The sequence below is a fragment of the Erpetoichthys calabaricus genome, chromosome 2 (assembly GCF_900747795.2).
Source record: "Erpetoichthys calabaricus chromosome 2, fErpCal1.3, whole genome shotgun sequence".
Taxonomy (NCBI): Eukaryota; Metazoa; Chordata; class Cladistia; order Polypteriformes; family Polypteridae; genus Erpetoichthys; species Erpetoichthys calabaricus.
The window spans coordinates 66,405,880-66,428,723 of record NC_041395.2 but is presented as its reverse complement, the minus strand read 5'-3'; the positions used below and the strand labels follow the sequence as shown (position 1 = coordinate 66,428,723).

The 22,844-nt window shown below is 36.5% G+C and overlaps 1 protein-coding gene across 1 annotated transcript in view; it reads right to left on the bottom strand.

Moving 5' to 3' along the window:
* The window catches only part of elp4 (elongator acetyltransferase complex subunit 4), a 367,688-nt gene that overhangs the window by 254,868 nt on the left and 89,976 nt on the right, over nt 1-22,844 (bottom strand). The window contains exon 5 of the mRNA XM_028793869.2: nt 13,161-13,297. Within this exon, the coding sequence (XP_028649702.1) occupies nt 13,161-13,297 (137 nt within the window). The remainder of the gene's footprint in view (nt 1-13,160; nt 13,298-22,844) is intronic.

The following is a 22,844-nucleotide window of genomic DNA, read 5'->3' as shown; positions in this document are numbered from 1 at the left end:
TGTACTTAAAGTGTACGATTTTCTGTGCAGGTCTTAAATGGTATCTCCCTATGATTAGATAAGCCGATCCTGGTAATGAAAAAGGCTTTATAAGTACAGTTGTGGCCACAAGAGGGGGAACAATTGTTTGGAGAGAATTAAGAAGGGTTAGGTAGTGCGAGGCACACCAGACTAAGAGTTGCCTGGTGGCTGAGCTGTTGGTTGCTGTAAAGGAGTGTGTTAGGCTCCTGAGGACCAAAAACGACTCCTGAGATGTTTTTTTTTTGAGGAGTCGTACTTTTGACCTGGGCTGAAACAGAGTCTAGTTTTGTATTATTTTAAGGCTGCTGATGCCCTTACATGGACTGGAATTGATTGTATATACATATTAGGGTAAAAGCCTCTATGTTTTCCAATTTCTATTTTTCGACCTTTTTTTTTCTTCATAATTAGATTTTGTCTTGTCACAGGATTATTTATACGTTTTTGTGCATCCTTTTTACATCAACAACTGTTTTGTTTTCACTACTCTATCGTGGAATAATAAAATTACCTTTTGTTTCAAACATCTGCCTCTCTCGTGCCTCTCTTATTACCCCCTCAGTCCTGGTTGGTCCCAAACTACTAGCAGGCCATTTTTTTAGTAGACGGCTTGTGACACTTTGCTGTAAAATTATTTCTCTAAATCTTGCATTTAATTTCACAGTAACATTCTGCAAGGGATTAATGTACTAGATGCTAATAATACTAAAAAATGTTCTTTCTTCTGCAGTTAGGAGGTCATACGTGTCAGATCTGCTTATTTATTCAGTTTAGCTAGAAGAGTTAGTTACAAATACAGAACACAAAATAATTGATTGTGTAAGTATTCACAAGATGCAACTAAATCATCACTGGTACACCCAATTGATTTTACAAGGCACATAATTAGTTAAATGGAGGTCACCTGTCTGTAGTTAAAGGGTTTCTATTGATTATAGTGTAAATGAACCTGTATCTGGAAGGTTTAACATGTGGTGAGTACTGTGTTCTAAACCTACAGAAATAAAAAAAATGACCTTTCCAAGGAACCCTGTGAAAAGGTGAATGTAAAGAACAATTCAGAAGATGAAATCAATCATTAAAGGATAGGTTTGTATTTTTTAATTTGAAGTTATTTCTTCAGAAGCATTGAATATATTAATTTCCCACATAAAATCGTATAACAAGGTCAAACATTTTTAAGAAATTTTAAAAATGCCTTGTCTGTTCTTGCAGGTTATAGTGGAGTGGAAGGGTACACTGTAAAAATGTCAGTAAATTTAATGGCAAAAATACGGTGAATGGTGAAGGCAAAATACCTTTTCTGAAAAAAAAGGAATGTTACCTTATGTTCTACTGAAAATTATCTGTATATCTTAAACAATACATTTAATTATTTTTTACAGCCAAGTTCTGTAAAATCAATATTTTTCTGTCTTCAAAATATGCAACACACTGTTTACTGATACATTACGGTTACACTGAAAATACAGCTGTTAATTTTACAGTGTTAAACTATTAAATAGTGACGGTAACCAAATTTAAAATGTAAAATGGTGAAGGAGTTTTTCAGTAACACCGAAGTTACAATATTTGCATAAGGAAATGCCCCCTTTAACAATATTTTTCCTGGTGAACCACATACTTTTGCACAGTAGAGGAAAAAAACAAAGTTAGCAGACTTACTTTTCCCTGTGTGCTGAAGGTTTTTTAAGGTTATGGAAGCTGATTTATGGTGGGTTGTATTCGATAAGCTGGCAGACATGAAGAACACCATACACCACAAAAGCAAACATTACTTCTCCTCTAGACAATGTGCCATAACTTCCATAAACATTGTATTCTTTTCAATGCATATAATTAAATAGTACAACATGTTTGCTTGTTGTATCTTTATTGATGAAGATTGTGTACATGTATTTGATCCTGACAACATTTTTTAACGGTTTAATGACTGGCATATTTAGGACTGTGCATGGATTTCTTGTTATGGTTAAACTTTTACTTCTATTGTTATGGGTTGCAATGAAAAAAAAGTTAATTTCTACACTGCCTGGCCAAAAAAAAAGTTGCCACCAAAAAAAAAGGTCACACACTCTATTTCGTTGGACCGCCTTTAGCTTTGATTACGGCACGCATTCGCTGTGGCATTGTTTCGATAAGCTTCTGCAATGTCACAAGATTTAGTTCCATCCAGTGTTGCATTAATTTTTCACCAAGATCTTGCATTGATGATGGTACAGTCTGACCGCTGCGCAAAGCCTTCTCCAGCACATCCCAAAGATTCTCAATGGGGTTAAGGTCTGGACTCTGTGGTGGCTAATCCATGTGTGAAAATGATGTCTCATGCTCCCTGAACCACTCTTTCACAATTTGAGCCCGATGAATCCTGGCATTGTCATCTTGGAATATGCCCGTGCCTTACGGCTACACAGCTGTTTAGTCCCAATACCTTGAGTTCCCTTCGCATTGCGCGTGTGGAAATGCTCTTACTTTCACTATTAAACATAGACCTGAGTTCTGCTGTTGTTTTTCTTCGATTTGATTTCACCAAACGTTTAAGTGATCGCCGATTACGATCATTAAGGATTTTTTTCCGGCCACATTTCTTCCTCGAAGACGATGGGTCCCCACTATCCTTCCAGTTTTTAATAATGCGTTGGACAGTACTTAACCCAATTTTAGTAGTTTCTGCAATCTCCTTAGATGTTTTCTCTGCTTGATGCATGCCAATGATTTGACCCTTCTCAAACAGACTAACATCTTTTCCACGACCACGAGATGTGTCTTTCGACATGGTTGTTTAAGAAATGAGAAGCAACTCATTGCACCAGTTGGGGTTAAATAACTTGTTGCCAGCTGAAAGATAATCGCCCATGCAGTAATTATCCAATAGGAGGCTCGTACCTATTTGCTTAGTTAAATCCAGGTGGCGAAACAGTGTATAAAGTTATACCACAGACCTAAAAATATTGTCATCTTATTTTTACAGCAAGATTCTGTCAACCACAGCTGCCAGTTTTTTTTACTGTAAATGTTTTTTTTTTTACAGTGTACATTCTACATTTATGAGTTATTATTGTGATAAATGAAAGCAAACTAGAAATAATTATTTTATCACAGACTAATGGAACTATTGCCATCATTGGAGTTATGACAACCCCAACCAGCCCCCAGCACCAAGCTATATTCTTTTTATAATATTACTTTTTCTTCTGTCATTCTGTTTCTTCAGAGGTTATGTTCTGCCATGGCTTTTAATAACAGAGATATATGCACTCAAATCATAATTATTTTTTCCTAAATGTTGCTGAATTTTCTCCCTTTACATTTTATGTTGTTATTTTACAGCCTACAAAGCAATATTAGTGTTGAGTGGCAGCATATTGAAAAGAGCACATAAGAGTTTGATTGTACTTTGTACAAATAACAGTAAACCTGAACTGATTGGATGGCACTGTATTGTTAAGAAAAGTCTTTGATTTTTGCAAAAGCTAAGCACCCTGCAAGTCATAGTTTCTGTGTTGTGATGTTCGCATACACGATAAAAAAAAACACACTCAGAAAATTAAAACGGCAGAGTGTGCGATAGAGCAGATTGGCAAGCGCCAAAAAACTAATTATCTAACTCTTCAATATATGATGAGTTGCCCTTGCTCTGGATGTGGTAAAAAAGAACTTAGGACAAGATGCTGGAGTGAGTAAACTTACTGACAGTCATTCCTACCAATCAATCTGCAGAAACACTGGGAAAACATAAAAATCATGCAGACCCTGGCTCTGTGAGGCAGGAATAACAGCTCTGCTTTACCTGGAAAAACAGGAATAAAATGAGCAGTAGTAGGGGTGATGAGGCACAAGCAGAGAACTTACAAAGCACCTCTGACACATTTGCCACTTATTAGAGTCCATTGGCCCTGATACGTAGCTGCTGGCAATCTCAGATGAGGACCCTGGCTTTGGGTCATCTCACAGAACCAAGGAACAAGTGGCATATGGCTTGCCCCTGACCCAAAATCAGTGGAGTGAAGCAGTGTCAAGAGGCATGCATGAGCAGACAAAAGGATGAAAACAGCTGGAATTGCATGTCACTGCTAAATATCTGGTTGGCATGGTGGATGCGGCCACTAAATAAACAGAAAAGCCATTTTAGGGCCACCTCACCAGTAGTTGGCATAAAGTGTCTAATTCCATTCCTCTGTTTCTAGCACCCGCTGGGCCTTTAGAACATTCTCTCTCACTGAAGCTTATATGTGCATCATCAGTCCAGCGGAAGCTGGGAATATGTTTGCAAAATAATGAAATAAGCTTTTGTATAGTGAGAGAATATACACAAAGTGTGACTTTTTAAATTATTATTGTCTAGCTGTCTACAGAACCAAGACATCCGGATATGAACATTCAGTAACATCAATAATGGGCATTGGCAATGACTTTCCAAAGTAAATCCACGCCACTAGTGCTAAAAGCCTATAATGCCGCAGTTTACACAGCAATAGACACTGACATCTTCCATTAATAGTCCAGACCGAGATGGACCAGGCTGAGGGAGGAGAAACACAAGACTTTTTGTCAATTGTTATTAAAAAGAAAGAAAGAAAGAATTGAAGTGACATACTTCAAGTCATTTAATAAATAAGTCTTCCAAAAGTCATGGCTTTAAAAACAATGTCTTCAGGGGGAAAAAAATCCAAATAAATAAATGCATTTAAGATCCAAAAAACACCCTTCATAAGATATTTCCTTTGTTAGAAAATCATCACAAATCTTAGTCTGCCGCATCCTGAACTGCTCCCTCAATTGGTCACCAAAGCTTCTGAGCTATCACCTCAGCAGCTCATCACAGGGCCTTGCCTTCAAACTGATGTCACTACGCTCCAATTCTCTGGTCGTTGCTGAATGTTCCTGTTTCCTCTCTTGTCTGCATGTTAGACATTAGCAGAATTGAACATAGCTGTGTCTCAGAATCCCTGCACCAGCCATTGGTTCTGATCCCTTTCCATAGCTCAACAGAGCCAGCACTTCATGTCCTGTCCTCTTGCTGTGCCATTGAATAACTCTCATCCAGCCAAACTTGTAAAGAATGATCAGTCTCTCATTCACAAAAGCAGTAACACTAACCCACCTCCAATATCTTGTGGCCGCGTCAGCTGATGCTTGTTAATTACTTAATTTCTTTCACCCTGTAATTAACTAAACCTTAGCGATCACATGCAATAAAGTTTACGAGGAGTAAAGTGCACAGCCAGTCTTCTTTTAAAATGGCTGAATGTCACAATAATGTTTTATTTGTTGATGTTTTGCCTTCTTAAAACATCATAGATATGTTGTTTTTAAATATGTATGTAATCTCAACATATGGATCAATGCTCAATATCGTTTTTGGCTTGATGTATTCAGTAAGATTTTCTAAATAATTAGACTCTGATACTTTTCACCTCCATTAAAAAAAGCAAGAGCTGGCTAGTTATTTTTTAAAACTTATAAAGTATGATTCACTTTAGAAATCTATTTTATGTGGAAAATTAATAGCGTACATACCATGACTGCAAAGAAATAACTTCAACTTGAAGAATTTTGAACTTATCTCTCTATTATAAAAAAAAATCTTGGGAGGGAGACTAGGGAGATGAGACGTGATCTCCTCAGAAGACAATCTGACGTCCCGCGAGAGACACTTTAACGTGATGCGAGACAAGACAGTGAGACAACATTTAAAACAAGTTCATGGACATCTAACCTAGCAGTTGTTGGAATGTATTTGGCAGACACACTTCATGCTCCCAGCTCTTAAAACAACGACAAGCAGAACACACAGCTCGCCAGCAGCAGCAAGCCAGCAGATGATTCAACCGCTTCTCCTTAGCGTGTGTTCAGACCCCCACTACCATTAACAACGCGAGCGGCAGAGATATGAAGTGGCAAAAGGACAGCTGCTGTACAGGCTATTAAATGATTGACGCGCAGTACGCCAGCAGCAGCAGCAACAAGCCAGCAGGTGGTCCAATCGCTTCTCCTTAGTGTGCGTTCAGCTGCTCCCCTTCACAACACGAGCAGCGTTATACATCCTGCGAGAAAGAGATTTAACCACGCCCAGGCAAAGCTTCTTCTTAGTGTGCGTTAAGGCACCAAGCCACCCCCCCCACCCCCCAACGCAAGCGGCAGAGACACGAAGTGGCAAAAGGACAGCTGCTGTACAGGCTAATAAATGATCAATGTGCAGTGCCACAAGCAGAACGCAGTGCGCCAGCAACAGCAGCAACAAGCCAGCAGATGATCTGACTGCTTCTCCTTAGTGTGCGTTTGAAAAAACTCATAAATCGGGCCAACCTTAAATTCCTTCGCACCTCTCCATCAGCGTCTTTTGTCTTCTAAATTTGTCGATAAACCCAAGCAGCAAGCAGCCTGCTATACCATCCCCCCACCGCCTTAGAACGGGCAAGGAGTTCTCCCAGTTCCTAACTTGACTGATTATCTGGGAGTGAGCTTCCCAGAATTGTAAGGGGAAATAATGTGATGTGTGTTCTGTGTCTACAACAATCTATGTAAACACATCATTAAAACAGAAATGTTTTTCTTGTTTTAGTAATAAATGACAAAATGTAGACATGAACTGTATAATGTGTGAAGGCTGATGGCCAAATATCAAATAAACACTTTTACAAAAGGTATATGTACAATACAACAGCTTCTGTGGTGCAGTGGTTAGGACTGCCGACTTATAATTCAGAGGTCATGAGTTCGAAACCAGCTCCCCGGCAAATTTACCATTTTGATTAGTGAGCTACTCTTATTGTTAATATTATACAATAAAAACATACATTTGATTTGTGTCTGTAAAAGCCAGTGTAAATTTATAGTACAGTGGTGTGAAAAACTATTTGCCCCCTTCCTGATTTCTTATTCTTTTGCATGTTTGTCACACAAAATGTTTCTGATCATCAAACACATTTAACCATTAGTCAAATATAACACAAGTAAACACAAAATGCAGTTTTTAAATGATGGTTTTTATTATTTAGGGAGAAAAAAAATCCAAACCTACATGGCCCTGTGTGAAAAAGTAATTGCCCCCTTGTTAAAAAATAACCTAACTGTGGTGTATCACACCTGAGTTCAATTTCTGTAGCCACCCCCAGGCCTGATTACTGCCACACCTGTTTCAATCAAGAAATCACTTAAATAGGAGCTGCCTGACACAGAGAAGTAGACCAAAAGCACCTCAAAAGCTAGACATCATGCCAAGATCCAAGGAAATTCAGGAACAAATGAGAACAGAAGTAATTGAGATCTATCAGTCTGGTAAAGGTTATAAAGCCATTTCTAAAGCTTTGGGACTCCAGCGAACCACAGTGAGAGCCATTATCCACAAATGGCAAAAACATGGAACAGTGGTGAACCTTCCCAGGAGTGGCCGGCCGACCAAAATTACCCCAAGAGCGCAGAGACGACTCATCCGAGAGGTCACAAAAGACCCCAGGACAACGTCTAAAGAACTGCAGGCCTCACTTGCCTCAATTAAGGTCAGTGTTCACGACTCCACCATAAGAAAGAGACTGGGCAAAAACGGCCTGCATGGCAGATTTCCAAGACGCAAACCACTGTTAAGCAAAAAGAACATTAGGGCTCGTCTCAATTTTGCTAAGAAACATCTCAATGATTGCCAAGACTTTTGGGAAAATACCTTGTGGACTGATGAGACAAAAGTTGAACTTTTTGGAAGGCAAATGTCCCGTTACATCTGGCATAAAAGGAACACAGCATTTCAGAAAAAGAACATCATACCAACAGTAAAATATGGTGGTGGTAGTGTGATGGTCTGGGGTTGTTTTGCTGCTTCAGGACCTGGAAGGCTTGCTGTGATAGATGGAACCATGAATTCTACTGTCTACCAAAAAATCCTGAAGGAGAATGTCCGGCCATCTGTTCGTCAACTCAAGCTGAAGCGATCTTGGGTACTGCAACAGGACAATGACCCAAAACACACCAGCAAATCCACCTCTGAATGGCTGAAGAAAAACAAAATGAAGACTTTGGAGTGGCCTAGTCAAAGTCCTGACCTGAATCCAATTGAGATGCTATGGCATGACCTTAAAAAGGCGGTTCATGCTAGAAAACCCTCAAATAAAGCTGAATTACAACAATTTTGCAAAGATGAGTGGGCCAAAATTCCTCCAGAGCGCTGTAAAAGACTCATTGCAAGTTATTGCAAACGCTTGATTGCAGTTATTGCTGCTAAGGGTGGCCCAACCAGTCATTAGGTTCAGGGGGCAATTACTTTTTCACACAGGGCCATGTAGGTTTGGATTTTTTTTTCTCCCTAAATAATAAAAACCACCATTTACAAACTGCATTTTGTGTTTACTTGTGTTATATTTGACTAATGGTTAAATGTGTTTGATGATCAGAAACATTTTGTGTGACAAACATGCAAAGAAATAAGAAATCAGGAAGGGGGCAAATAGTTTTTCACACCACTGTACTTGTAAAAGCTAGCGTTTTTTTTCCACTTTTATTCTCTCAGTTGCGATCACGATATAACACTCACCCTTGCCCCAGATCTGACGTGGTTACTTTTTATTTGAAACTGGGAATAACTGTACACGTGAGTGGTGTTTTGAGACAATGGAACAGGAAATTCTCTGATCTGGAGGGATAAAAGCTGACACACAAATGCTGGTGAATCTGCCTTCTTCGTATCACCGTCACTTGAATTTTTTTTATTCAGTTTTATTGAGTGTTCCTGCTCACGCTGTATTAGTATGTACTTTATGGTCCATGATGTCAAAACCGCACTGACAAAAAAAACATACATATGTCATTATGGTGTTCTCCCCTCAGGTGGAAATTGCTAAAAAAAAACTGCCCATATAGTATATGGGGTTATTAATTTGATCGAGTTTTTAAAAAATTACAAACTTTTTGAATGTTTTCAGCAAATGCAGTCTTTCTAATTAATTCTTTACTCTAACTGTCAATGGTTGATCGTCGTCCTCGTAGCAGCTATGAATCTGCAGTGGGTGGAGGGCCAACCAATTGTATGAAGAGAAGTGTGGGGACAGTGCCTGTCAGTAACAAGGCCTTCATTGGAGTAACAGATTAATTTGCGAAAACCCATGATCGCACCCAATTGTTGAAACTTCAGCCCAACTAAGTCTCGGCACACAATTGATTAGAGATTTGTTTAATATGTAGTCGATGCCAATCAGCTGTTGCACCTGAAGTGTTGGTACAACATACTGGCGCGTATCCTTGCAAAAAAAAAATAAAAATCATTGTATCACACACAACAACACGCTGCATTGTGGGTTTGGTTGAATACTGCTAGTCTATGTGGAGTTTTGCATTCATGGTCTGTAGCACTGTAGGAATTTATGTAGGAATTTCTTGAAGGCTCATAAAATGTGATTTTCTTGGTTTTTCTCTGCATTTCTGGTAGGACCACAGGCTTGGCCACTCAGAGGTTGCTTCTGGGCAGCATGTGGCCCATGGGCTGCCATTTGAAAATGCCAGGCCTAATGAGACCAGATCATTTTTGACTATCACATTAAGTGCCATGCTTAGCATAAACCAATTACTGCACATTAATCAAAAAAACATAATCCACACTGTGAAGTATGTTGGTGGTATCATCGTGCTGTGAGGATGTTTCCTTGCAGTAGGTGCTAGAAAATTTGCGAGGGTAGAGGGTAAAATGAATGTAGCAATATATGGTAAAATTCAGGAGGAAAACAAGATGAAGTCTGCAAGAAACCTGCATTTTGGCAAAAGATTTGTTACCCAGTAAGACAACAAAGCAAAGCATAATGCCAAAGCTACACAAAAAAACCCAACAATGTTAAAGTCTTGGAACAGCCAACTCAGAGTCTAGATCTCAATCCAACTGAGACTTTGTGGTTGGATTTAGAAATGGCTGTTAACTAACGATCCCCATGCAACCAATCATTTTGCAAAAAAGAATGGGAAAAAAGTGCAGTGTCCAGATGTGCAAAGCTGATACAGATCGGTGCACATAGACGATAATTGTTGCCAAAGATGCAGCACTAAGTAATTACTTGAAAAGGATGACTATGTGATGAATGAATAATAATGAATATACTGTAGATCACTTTGCTGACATCAATTTTCATTTTGACACTAAGTAATCTTTTTCTGATGATCAAACTCAAAAAAGCAAAATTAAATCAACTGAGCTTCATAATAATGTAAAAATTTCCAAGGAGCTGAAAATACTTTTTATAATTACACTGTATCCAAAACAATCTGATGTTTTACCCATTGAACAAAAACTGAAAATGTATGAATATTCATGTGTTTCTGCTTTTGATATTGAGTATTTGATACTGACATTGAAATATCTTTTAATAATTGCCTTTGGTTGTACTGAATGATAATACGTTGAGAGATCATTTTGTATAAGTATCGCTTTTTAAATTTTTGTGGCATTATTTGCCTGATATTTTATCCTCACTTTTGCTAGTAGCCTAATGTGCAAAACATCTTTCCTCTCCGTCGCTTCCTAACATGATTGATCTTCTACAGTTCCTTCTTTTCTACACATTCAATCCGGGTAGCTCTAACATACATTGCTCAGTTGACGTCAGAAGCAACACATTCACCAAATCAATGAGCTGAGCTGAGATCACCAGTGGCCACACCCTATGACAATCGATGTAAGCAGAGGAGTGGGTCTCACAAGTACTGCCCTTTAAATGTTTGACCATCTCTTTCTCTCTTTAATGTACACACACACACATACATATATATAACACACACCTCTTCTGCATGGATTTTCAGAATGGCTCCACATCTTCTGACAGCATCACTCTCCCAGACTCATATGATAATTCCACCAAAGGTATTATTTTTTACATATTGAAGAGTGAAATAAAAACAAATCTCAAAACTATGTAACCGAAAAGAAATAACACCTTCTTAAAGACTAACAAATAGTCTATTTGTGTGAATATCCTTTCTTCAATATAACAATTGTGAAAAAGAAATATAATCAACATGATCTGTTACTTTTATTTCAGAGAATGGCATAGTTTGCATTTCTGTGCTCATTTAGCCAGACTAAATAATACAAAAGTACATTACATAATTTTGTATGTCCTTTGTAGCAATCTTTGACTTATAATGTAAATCACACAGACTCTTTCTTCAGACTACCTTAAACCAATTTGGGTTTACAGGGACAGTAGCCTATCCGGAAGCAATGGATGCAAGGCAGAAACCAATTCTGGAAGGTACTAGGCTATAGCAGGGCATATTCACACACACTACATAATGAATTTTAAGTTGTAATTGATCTAGCATGCACATATTTGGAAGTGCAAAGAAAACTAATACACCATAAAATCCAGCAAAGGTAGAATTAGAAAATGAGACTTAAACTACCTTTGATATTGTCAGTGTAGTTAAAATTTGCTTTCATGCAGTTAACTGAAAGAAAGTCAAAAAAAAAAATATAGGTTTTACACAGTTAGCACCTTGTTAAATATATTATATGATATATTTCCCACTGAGCATCCATATTTTATACATAATGATAAGAGGTAGGTGATAATCCACAAGAGCAAATGTGTTAGCTAATTAGGATTAAATTCAGAGAAGCGTCGAATATACTACTGCTCTGCAAGACATCTTTTACTGTTATAGAAGTAGTCCCATTTAAACAACAGGGTCCGTATCACCTAGAGAGTAATTTATACCAATTACACCATATCACAAAATAGCCCAATTTAATCGTCAGAAAGTCAACATGGGGCATCTTGGATGTAAGAAAAACCAGTGTAAGGGATTAATTTTTAGTGAATGAGCTGTCATTTTGTCTTTTTGATGACTCTTTCCTAACAGGATAAAACATATTTTTTTCCACTTTATGACCTTCATGCACAGAATTTAATAAGTTGTCAAAAGATAACACTTGAAATAATTTGGTAAAATGATAATTTTTAACTAAGGGATGCTTCAGTGTAATCTGTATCTTATTTTTGAACAAGTCATTTTCTCTTCTATGCCCATCGTTTTTATGTCTTACAAACATTTCACTGTTATATACTTAAAGACTGACATATAGTTAATTGTGCAATAGAATTTTGTAGTGGGATTTTATTTACAAGATCTTTAATTAAAATAAAGCACTATGCTGGGCCACTTTGCTGCCCACTTTTTATGAATAGCCTTTCCTAGAACAGTTTGTTAAAATAAAGGAAAAAATAATCCATTTAATAAAGTATACTTGAATAATAATAGCCTTAAGTTTTAAAAAGCACATATTAAAGGGGTTGTTATGAATGGTATAAAAGTTACATATATATATATATATATATATATATATATATATATATATATATATATATATATATATATATATATATATATATATATGGTCCATAGTCAAATTGTGAACTAAAAACAGGCACGAAGCTATAAAATTAGCAAACCATCTCAAAACACTGGCTAATGTTAATGTTTCAGGATATGCTTTATACTATATAATAGAGCAATAGCACACAAGCCTTTTAAAATATTTTACTTTCAAGGTCTGGACTCATCATATAAGCCACTTTAACATTTGATAGTTAAGCAAATATCTTAATGAATTGCCCCACTTCTTAATATAGTAATGGTTCATATGGATAGATGTTAAAAAGAACTCCATGCTAGCTAAAATAAAATGGAAAGCTTAATAAAAATGAGGCTTCTTTATGTAACAAAACCAGATTGCTTTGTTTACTATGTAACAAAAATTAGGTCTTAATGCAAAGAATGATACTGACCTTTGGACATGCAAGATCAGTACAAGCATAAAACCAAGAGAGTAAACACAGAATCTACTTGTTCAAATTTACTAAAGCATTTTAGCAGCTAAATTGACTTTTGTGAAAATGGAATTTGTTTTACACACAAAATATATAAAGTTGTTTTTCTTATCTTTATTATCTAAATATATTATAAAGAATTATAACATCCACATCCAATCATGCAGTTAATTGCATTTACAGTGGCAGACAAATTATAGCCCTCTAAAAATGTTGTTTTTCCCTAGGCTTTATGAGCATTTTCAAGTGGACATTTGTGCAAGTGAATCTGAAAAACAAGAAACATGACAATTTGAAAAATATGAATTAGTAATAAAATATGTACTTACTGACCTTGACACCGAATATTTTAAATGCACCTCAGCAGGAAGATAGAACGGGTAATATTCTGCAGATTCAAAAGTTTCTGCACTCATTTGCTTTGATGCATCATAATAGTGTCCAAATCTTGATGATGCAGCTAAAACAGTCTTCAAGGGGAAGGGAAAAAAAACACCAGTGTAACATTGGTTGCACTCAGTATCAACAATATACAGCTAAGAGTCTAAATCCAGGGATTTTTACAATATTAGTGCAAAAATTAATAAATATACAAATTAGATAGGAAGGAAAATCTTTTTGTGCTGCTTTATTGCACACTCAACTATAACTGCATTTTTACCACACAAATCTAAACTTACAGAATGTAGAGTTTAAAATCAAGAAATGCAACTGAAAATAAAAAAATGCTAAATAAAAGAATAGAAGAAATATCCAAAGTTCTCTAAAGATCCTAAGGACAAGACACTATCTGGTTTTAGACAGTTCCTTGGGTTGACAAGACTAAAATAAAACTTTTAAAATAAGACAAGGAAAGTCTGCACTTGGCAGAACTCAGAGGGAGGCCTAAAATGTTAAGTGCCTCCTGTCAGGGTGGCTGGTTCTAGTGTCTGCCTATAAGGCTATTTGTGTTCCAAGCTCAAATAAAGTGTTTTAATTAAAGAAGAGGAGTCATAAATGGATTTTTCTACTGCCCATATTTTTAAAATCCAGTTAAGTAACCCTGTTCATCTCTTTGGTTGTTTTTTTTTTTTTGTTTATCCAACATGCCTATATTAATTTTTCCAGTTAGATAAATCCCTATAGTTATGGATTTCACTTACACACATACATTAATGATAATTTAAAATATATCAGTAATAAATGTATCAATAAGAACTTAAGTTTTAAAACTTATCAAAAATATATTTAGTAGAACAAAAATAGTAAAACAGCAAGACTACTGTCTGGCCAAATCTCTTTTTAAAGGATAAGAGCTTTTCGCTCTCTCTCTTTCTCTTCTTTTTATTGCAGTCCTTGACAGAGCTCATCTCTTCTATTTGCTTGACCAGACCTCCTTAACATTTTTTTAGGAAGGCCTTGACTAACTGAACTTTGATCTGATGTCTTCATTGAAAAAACCTCTAGGTTGCTTATTTTGGATGTAAATCCTCCATAAGGCCTATTGGTGAATTGTATAGATAGCAAAAAGAATAAAAACAAGAAGTTTCCAGGGTCCTCTTTGAGAATCCTGACGGCATACTGGTGCTCCTAATCCACATTGCAATATGGATTACGGTAGGGGATAACCTTTCTTAATTCAGAAGAAAGAGTAGAGCATCTACAAGATGGGTGGAGACTAGGATTTAGCCATAATAAAACTGAGTGTAATAAAAGCATAGTCTGTGTCAGAATCCTGTGAATAAGCTTCAATGTACCAAATTCCCAGGCCTGGTGGGGAACCTTGCAAAAGCCTACCTGAATCAACTAAGCGTGAGTAATCTGCCTTAGATGAATGACCGGGGTGAAGTCTTTTCATTCCTCAGAAGTTTACGAGTTGATAAATTTATTATCAGTGTGTATTAGGTCCTTTGCCTGTCACCTCTTCATTTTATAGCTAGCGTGGACAGGAAAAAGAAGATGAATCTTTTAGCTAGCAGAAATCTTTTGGACTACCTTCTGCTGCTGACATTTCTAATTGCAACACTAATGTGTCAGAAACCTGAGATTTCAGATGTATCAAAGCAGAAAATTGATTTCATGCTGTGACAGTTTATATATTGTCCCAAGTACATAAATGGCTCATTCAGAGTGAAATGCACCTCTTAATTTTGTTTAGAGATAGCTTTAACTACTTTTTAATCCTAGAGAAGGATATGAAAATGCTTTATCATGCTAAAAATATGAATTTATTGTTTTGCCAAATCACTTAAATTATTATTTACTAAGTAATTAAAAAATAATTAAGAGTTTTCTTAAACGAAATACTCCTAATAAAATGCATAATTTTTTAAACATAGAAAAAAATATTTTTGTAAAGGATTATGGCTTTCAACGATACAACAGCAGGCCCTGTGACAAGATTCAAACCACAAGTTCTATGCTCAAGAGCACATGGATAAAGAATTTTATTAGTTTTCTACAACATTTACTTGTGAAATTTGTACCGAAACCAGTTGTACCATAAGAGAGACAATGGACACGGGAAGGAAATGTCAGGAACTATCTTAAATACTGCTGAAGCCTAGAAGAATACCTTGTATTTTTAAACATAGTTATTTACAGCATTTGCCACATCATTAACCCATTTAAAGGCATCAGAACAACACACCACTTTAAAAGCACCCTTCCTAGTAACCTAGAACATATCTTCTGAAGTCCAGAAATACTTCACTAGTTTTAAATTTAATTAATTTTCTATGGACATGTTAAATTACGTAAAGGGAAGAGTTAAACTTATTAAGCAAAAACTACTTTGTGAATTTCTAAATAAACTAAATACATCCATTGCATTATAGCTAAAGGAAAACAAAATTTGTTTACAGCTTCATAAATAATCAAATATTCAGCAGAATATTGGTTTACTCAACCCTCCCACATACTGTTAGAATTAAACGAAATACCTATTTCTGACTGAAAAAAAGCTTAAAAAAAAAAAAAGGCTAAATTACCATTAAATATTATAGTTTGCATTTTACAGCTTATCAGTGGTGTTATACAGCCTTAATAATAAAAGGCAACTACTTTGATGAATTTTTAAAGCAATGATTTGCAGCATCTCACTCTATATTTTACCTATATTTATATTTTGTAATTATATAAGGAAAAACAACAACCATTATAATGCAAACAAACTTGTATATCCTATAGTTCATCATATTGCATGACAATATACTGTAAACTATAACTAATTAGTGACTGTAATGTCACCATTGTTTCACTAGGGCATAAATATGCTAGAAAAATTTAGGATACTATATACAGAGCAGGAACTAGCCGTGTCATGCCATTTCATGCTGGTTTCAGCAAACCTGGCAAAAATACAGTGGAAACAAAACAGGAACTAGTAATAGACTGTTTGCTCAGTGTTTTGTGTTATTAGAAGAAAAGCATCATTATACTGTTCAGAATGAAAAAAAACATAAGATGACTTATTTGTGCAGCTGCCCTGTACAAGATCCACTACTGCTATTTATTTAAGACTTGTTCAGATTCCTAGTAACTGGAAAAGCAGCATAAGGAAGTAGCATTTTGCATTGTAACAATACATAACATTCTCCAATATGAATTGCAGAAATACCAGAAACGTTTTCTTTTGGCTTTCTGTTGTCCATTTTGCTAATATAAGCAGAACATAAATGTCTCAATAACATCTTCTTCTGCACATTCTGTGAAAATGTATAAATTAAATGATACATTCTGCTAACACTGGTAACATTCTTCAATGAATGATATGTACTACTAAATGTTACAGTGTTTGTTAGCACGTCCAGAAAATGGGCTGGCATGCATTCCATGAATAGTTCCCTACTTGCACCTAATACTGTATCTGGAAATATTTTTGTAGGATCAAGTTTAGTTTTAAGTATTTTCTATGAGGACTTTTGTTTCTAATAATTTCTGGATGCAATATGGATTTCCACTAAATCCTTAACTAATTTTTTACATTTCAACTTGTAGTAGATAACTCTATTGATTAAATTAATTAAAATAAAAGAAAGTAAAATTAATAAGTGTTTATGATATCAGGCCTAGTAAACATGAAATTGTGGGTATTTAATACAAGTGTTCACAAAATTAAAACAGCTGAATTTGACTTTCTTTTATTTATATTAAAATTCTAAATCTACTGGCATATAATTTAAAGTGCACATCCTTTTAGTTCTTTAAGAAAAAATAAACAAGAATCCACATGTTGAGTTACTCAATTATTTAAGGTATTACATGACATATTTATATCAAACATTAAAATTGAAAATATTGCATATTATTTCATCATTTGCCTGAGCACATTTGAATTTAATATAGAACCATCAGTGTTTCCTACAGGAATTTCTGACATGCAAAGCATGGAATAAAACATGGAACAAAGGGACATAGACTTTCATCAAATGTTTTATACTGAATAGTTAAACATTTAGCATATTGAGTTTCACCATTCAGGTTGGTATGTGTTTAAAATCTACACAAAAAACAATGTAATTAGTGTGCTTTCATTTCTAACAAATGTATATAAACAGGATATTGTATAAAGATATAACTATCAATTATTTGTAATACTTTTAAGAAAAAGCTTTGCATGTAATGCATGCTAATGAAACAGAATGCTTTTTAACATGATAGTATTTTTCTGTTATTTTCTTTTCTCCTCAGGCAAATGCAAAACCTCCATTTAGAGTTTTAAAATATGCCTCTTTTTGTACTGCTTATTTCCATTCCACCCCATTCCATTTCATTCTACAGCCAGTGTTGGAAATGTTATTTCTAGTTTTTGCAGGGATGGGAAAGAGAAGTTTGTGTTAATAACACATTATTCTTTATTTATCTGCTGGCTAATTCAGTTTCATTTGAGGGGAAACAGAAGCATAGCAAAATGAGAATAATGCCTATGGATGGAGAAGATAAAAAAAACTTTTTTTGGAAACACAATCTATTCTGTATCATCCATGAATATGAAAAGAGCAATACCCATATCCTTAACTGTGTTTATGCTTTATTTGCTGATAGGTTTGGGTCAAGTCAGACAAATGACAAAATTAGAATAACTTTGGCCAAAATGACCAAGTATTTATTTTAGAGATAGGAAAATTTCAAATTCTCTAAGCTAAAATCAAGCTTGATACTTGTTTTAGGCTGCTATCCTTTAGAACTGTTTCAGGGCACATCACTGTGTTCAAAAGTCACAGAAACATTTTCAAGAAAGAAAAGAACAACAGTGCAGAATATAATGGGCAACACACTTTTTAAGTGATATATGAATGTAAAGAAATTAATATTGAATCAGTCTATTCATGTTGGTTTCTCATTTAAAGTAATTTGACCCTGAAATGTTTAGTAAGTGCTTGAATAACTTCTTTTGTGGAATTTTTAACATACTATATGCTGGTTTTTTAGTCATACTTTTAAGCACAAAAGTACACACAAAATGTCAGTTTGCAGATGTACAGCAGTGCGGTCATGGTGGGTTTTGGCGAGTTGGCCAGTTATATTACAGTATATTGTACTTCCTTCTTTCACTTTTCCTGCGTTAGACAATATACTTTTTAACCCCCTTTAAAGGCTTGACAACTTCAAAAAAAGCATTCAAGTTTATAAAATAAGAAACGTCTAATAGGGAAGTGTGCACGTGCGTTTTAAAATAGAAGGTCTTCATGCAGAATTGGAATCCGATTTGTTGCCTTGACAGATTATTTGTAAAACTTATTTTCACGTATTTTGGCTCTGGCACAAAATAATCAACTAAAAGTGTCCAGAAAGTGCCAGGACTGTCTCCTCCTGAGGAATGAACAACAGAATAGTGTTGTCACAAGTGCAGAGCTTGATTAGTATTGGCAGCAGGTGGGTGTGTGTGCATATGCACGCACACTGAGGCAATGACTTTTGGACAATGGCCTTTTGTCAAGAAGGGCAACAAAAAAAAACTTATTTCCAAGAAAAACATCAGGGACAGACTGAAATTCTGCAAGAAGTACAAGGATTGGACAGCAGAAGACTGGTGCAAAGTTATTTTTTCAGATGATCCTCCTCCCGACTGTTTGGGACATCTGGAAAATTGATTTTCCGGAGAAGGAAAAGGTGAACACTACCATGTGTCCCTGTGTCGTTCCAACAGTCAAGCATCCTAAGACAAGGGCCCACTCACAATTCTGCCCAAGAACACTGTTATCAATAAAGAATGGTATCAAAATGTCCTCTAAGAGCAACTTCTCGCAACAATCCTGGCACAATTTGGTAAAGATTTGTGTATTTTCCAGCATGATGGAGCACCATGTCACAAGGCAAAGGTGATAATAACAAAGTGGCTTGCAGAACATAAAAATTGAAAGTTTGGACCATTGAGAACCTGTGGTTAATTATCAAAACGTGGATGGACAAACAGAAGGCCACAAATTATGATCAACTCCAATCACTAAAAAGGCAAGAATGGACCACCATCTGTCAGGATTTGGCTCAGAAGCTGATATCCAGCATGCCAGAGTGAATTGCAGAAGTTAAGAAGAAGGGTTAACACTGTAAATATTGACTTTTTACATAAATTTGATGTATATTATGTATTTGCCAATAAAAGCCTTCAAAACTTGTTTTTTATAATTTTATAATTTATAACCATAGAAACATGTAAAAGAAAATGCTGAAGCAACAAAGTTTGCAAAACACAACATTTGGGTCACTGCCAAAACTTTTGACCACAACTGTAGATCTTTTTCTGCACACCCTTTACAGGAGCATCCTATTTTTATTTTTAAATCATTGCCTTGTCTTTTCAATAAACACGTCCCTTCACAATGCAATAGGGACAGATTTTTCGGCCCCGCTGCTCTACTTCTGAATCTACAGTACTATTGTACGAAAATCAAATTTTTAAAAAACTTTTCAGTACCAAATGCCAGCTTATTTTTCTTATTAAAGACAATGAAAAATAACTGCCATATTCCTGATTTTCCTTAGATGTCTTAAATTTTTTCCTTTTCAAAGAGCCTTTTCTAAGTCAATAATCCTCATTTTAGTTATCTAAGCCAACCTGTATTTGAGCTGGGTGCTGTCTTGAAACACAATACCTGAAACAACAAGCTTAACAAAAAAAATGTACATTTTTGCTTTGATTGTAAAGAAGGAAAAAAAAAGAGAATCAGGTTAGTTTAGTCATGTATGCTATTCTTGGACAAATACTCCTAACTGCATGGCTGATCTAGCATTCCATGGTACAAACGATACATTTGGATCTATTATTCACAGGTTGACTTTTTTCATCTATCCATGGATCTAATTATAGTTTATTCTTCTTGTGCTTCACTTTAATATTTTATTCTGTATTGTTTGTTAACTTAAAATGTGACATTTAGTACATCCATCTGCTTCATTTATAAACCATGTAGAGACTTACAGTGCCACACTTTAAATAAAAGAGAGTTAGGGAACAAAAAAGGGTAATAGAACATAATGTCTTCTGGTCTCTAGAAGTAAAAAGGAGCACTAATGACTGCATTCAATGTGTCTGAGTATTCACAAGTAATTTTGCCTTATGTGAATTACACCTGGTAAGAGTGTGCCAAGTTCTATTTTCCTTTTGATTACATTTACAACATACTCACAGGAAATCATGTTCTTGTGAAGTGTTTTCAAATAAACGTTTTTATGTGTCTTTTAATAAGTACTGTACATGTCATAAGCACTGTATGCTTCACAGACATCACATGCAATACAAAATCACACGTGTACAAAGGCAGAGGCAGTCAAGGGGCTTAATCCAACACACTGGACAGGATGAAGGGTTGGCAAAGTGTACTAATGACTTTTCTCCTCTTCCTACAGAACACACAAAACCTGCCTAATCTGTCCTCCAGTTCCTCCACAAATAGAACTTCTGGTCACAACCCAGATTCTGACATCACTTCCTGCTGCAGCTCCAAAGACCCGCCATTTCCTTCCTCCCAGCTATACAAACCTTCAACTTTCCACACTCAGGAGTCCCGTCTTGGACTCAGTCCTTTGAGACTACTTTCCATAATCGCAGTTTGCTTCATAGCAGTATTTACTGTAAAATATACAGGGTGGAATCCCAAACCTTTCTCTTTCTTTGTCTGATTTGCTTTGAAGATGGCACAGGAGCAAGACCTGAATCCAGTTCTATGGGTTTGGTCCTCGAATTCCACCAGCAACAGTTAGGTCCATTAATATTTGGACAGAGACAACTTTTTTCTAATTTTGGTTCTGTACATTTTTTCTGGCCTCTACTTCTCTTAGCAAGACCTCCATTTCGCATTTGCTGAAGTTTTTTTTTTTTTTTTTCCCGTGCTTTCGCCATTGTCATCCTGAAGCGCTGAAGGTAAGGGGCTATTTATATTGATTTGCATATTGAAAGAGGCGTAATTCTGGGAGGAGTTGGGGTGGGGCAGCAAGCACGTGCATGTGCGTTACTTTTCACGCTGATCGGGATTTATGTAGCGGAAGAACGTGGAGGTTTGCGTACGTACAGATTCCTGCATCTGGATTTTTCTGTGTGTACGCACATTCCCGCTTTTGTGCTTACGCCATGTTATAGTGTGAGTTCTACGCACGGTGTTATACATGAGGCCCCTGGTGATGTCCATGAGTTCAAGACTTCAGGCTGTCATTGCCAGCAAAGGGTTTTCAACCAAGCATTAGAAATGAACATTTTATTTCCAGTTATTTAATTTGTCCAATTACTTTTGAGCCCCTGAAATGAAGGGATTGTGTTAAAAAAATGCTTTAGTTGCCTCACACTTTTATGCAGTCGTTTTGTTCCCCCCACTGAATTAAAGCTGAAACTCTGCACTTCAACTGCATCTGAGTTGTTTCATTTAAAATTCATTGTGGTAATGTACAGAACCAAAATTAGAAAAAAGTTGTCTCTGTCCAAATATTTATGGACCTAACTGTACATACCCAAATGGGACAGCACGGATTGAAGCACGTGTAGCCGCTCCCCTTGAGCAGTTGCAGGCTCCGTCCAATGAAGACAGTGATGATATTGAAACATATTTTCTTATCTTTGTGCTCAGTAAAAGTGGTATAACACTATCCACTCCTGCTAGCAAGTTAGGCCCTTGTCCCAGGCTGCCTTCCACTCTGTGTTTACACCCAACGTCGAGGGCTCATGTGGCCATCCAGTGTCGGCGCAACCGGAAACATCATCAGGGAATGACATGATGCCAGCAGTGGAAACCACGCTCATTGAAGTCTGCTCAGACCGTCTACTTTATACTTCCAATTTAGACAAATACAGGCCTCCTTTTAGCAGGAGCAATGGAATGGTGATTCCCTAAAATTTGCAAAGAATGCAGTCATTCTGGTTAATGGCCAGAGCACGCAGCATTTCATGCCACAAGGGCCACACTTAAGAATTAATAATGACATCCTTTAGCGAGTAGCAGAGCATGATTAGGAAGTACGGTCACTGCTACTAGTTCCACAGGCCTTTCAAAGACAGGTCTGCAAGCTCGCACATACCCACCCTCCTAGGAACCCACCTGGGCGGAGAATGAATGTTACAGGAGATTAAGCTCCAGTTTTACTGGGCTGGGATAAACGAGGCAGTCCTTCGCTTTTATAGCTCTTGTTGAGAGAGTCAATTGCGACAGATTCCTAGAAGGGTCCATGCTCCTCTAGTCCCTCTTCCCCTTATAGACATTCCATTTGAACAGATCGGGGTAGACCTGGTGGGACCCCTACTGCCATTGACTAGAGTACACAAGTACTTCTCGTGGATTATGCTACCTGGTACCCGGAAGCTGTCACACTGCGTTCAGCCAACACAAAGACCACCGCATGGAAACTGGCAGGAGTCTTTGCATGTGTCAGCATCCCCAAGGAGGTCTTAACAGACCAAGGAACACTTTTTACTTTGGAGACATTCAAAGAAGCGGCCAAATTACTCAGGATGAAGCATTTAAAACCATGGTATATCATCCCAAGACCAATAGTCTAGTTGAGAGGTTCAACCAAACTCTCTCGCGGGGAGTCAACCCTGTTCCCTCT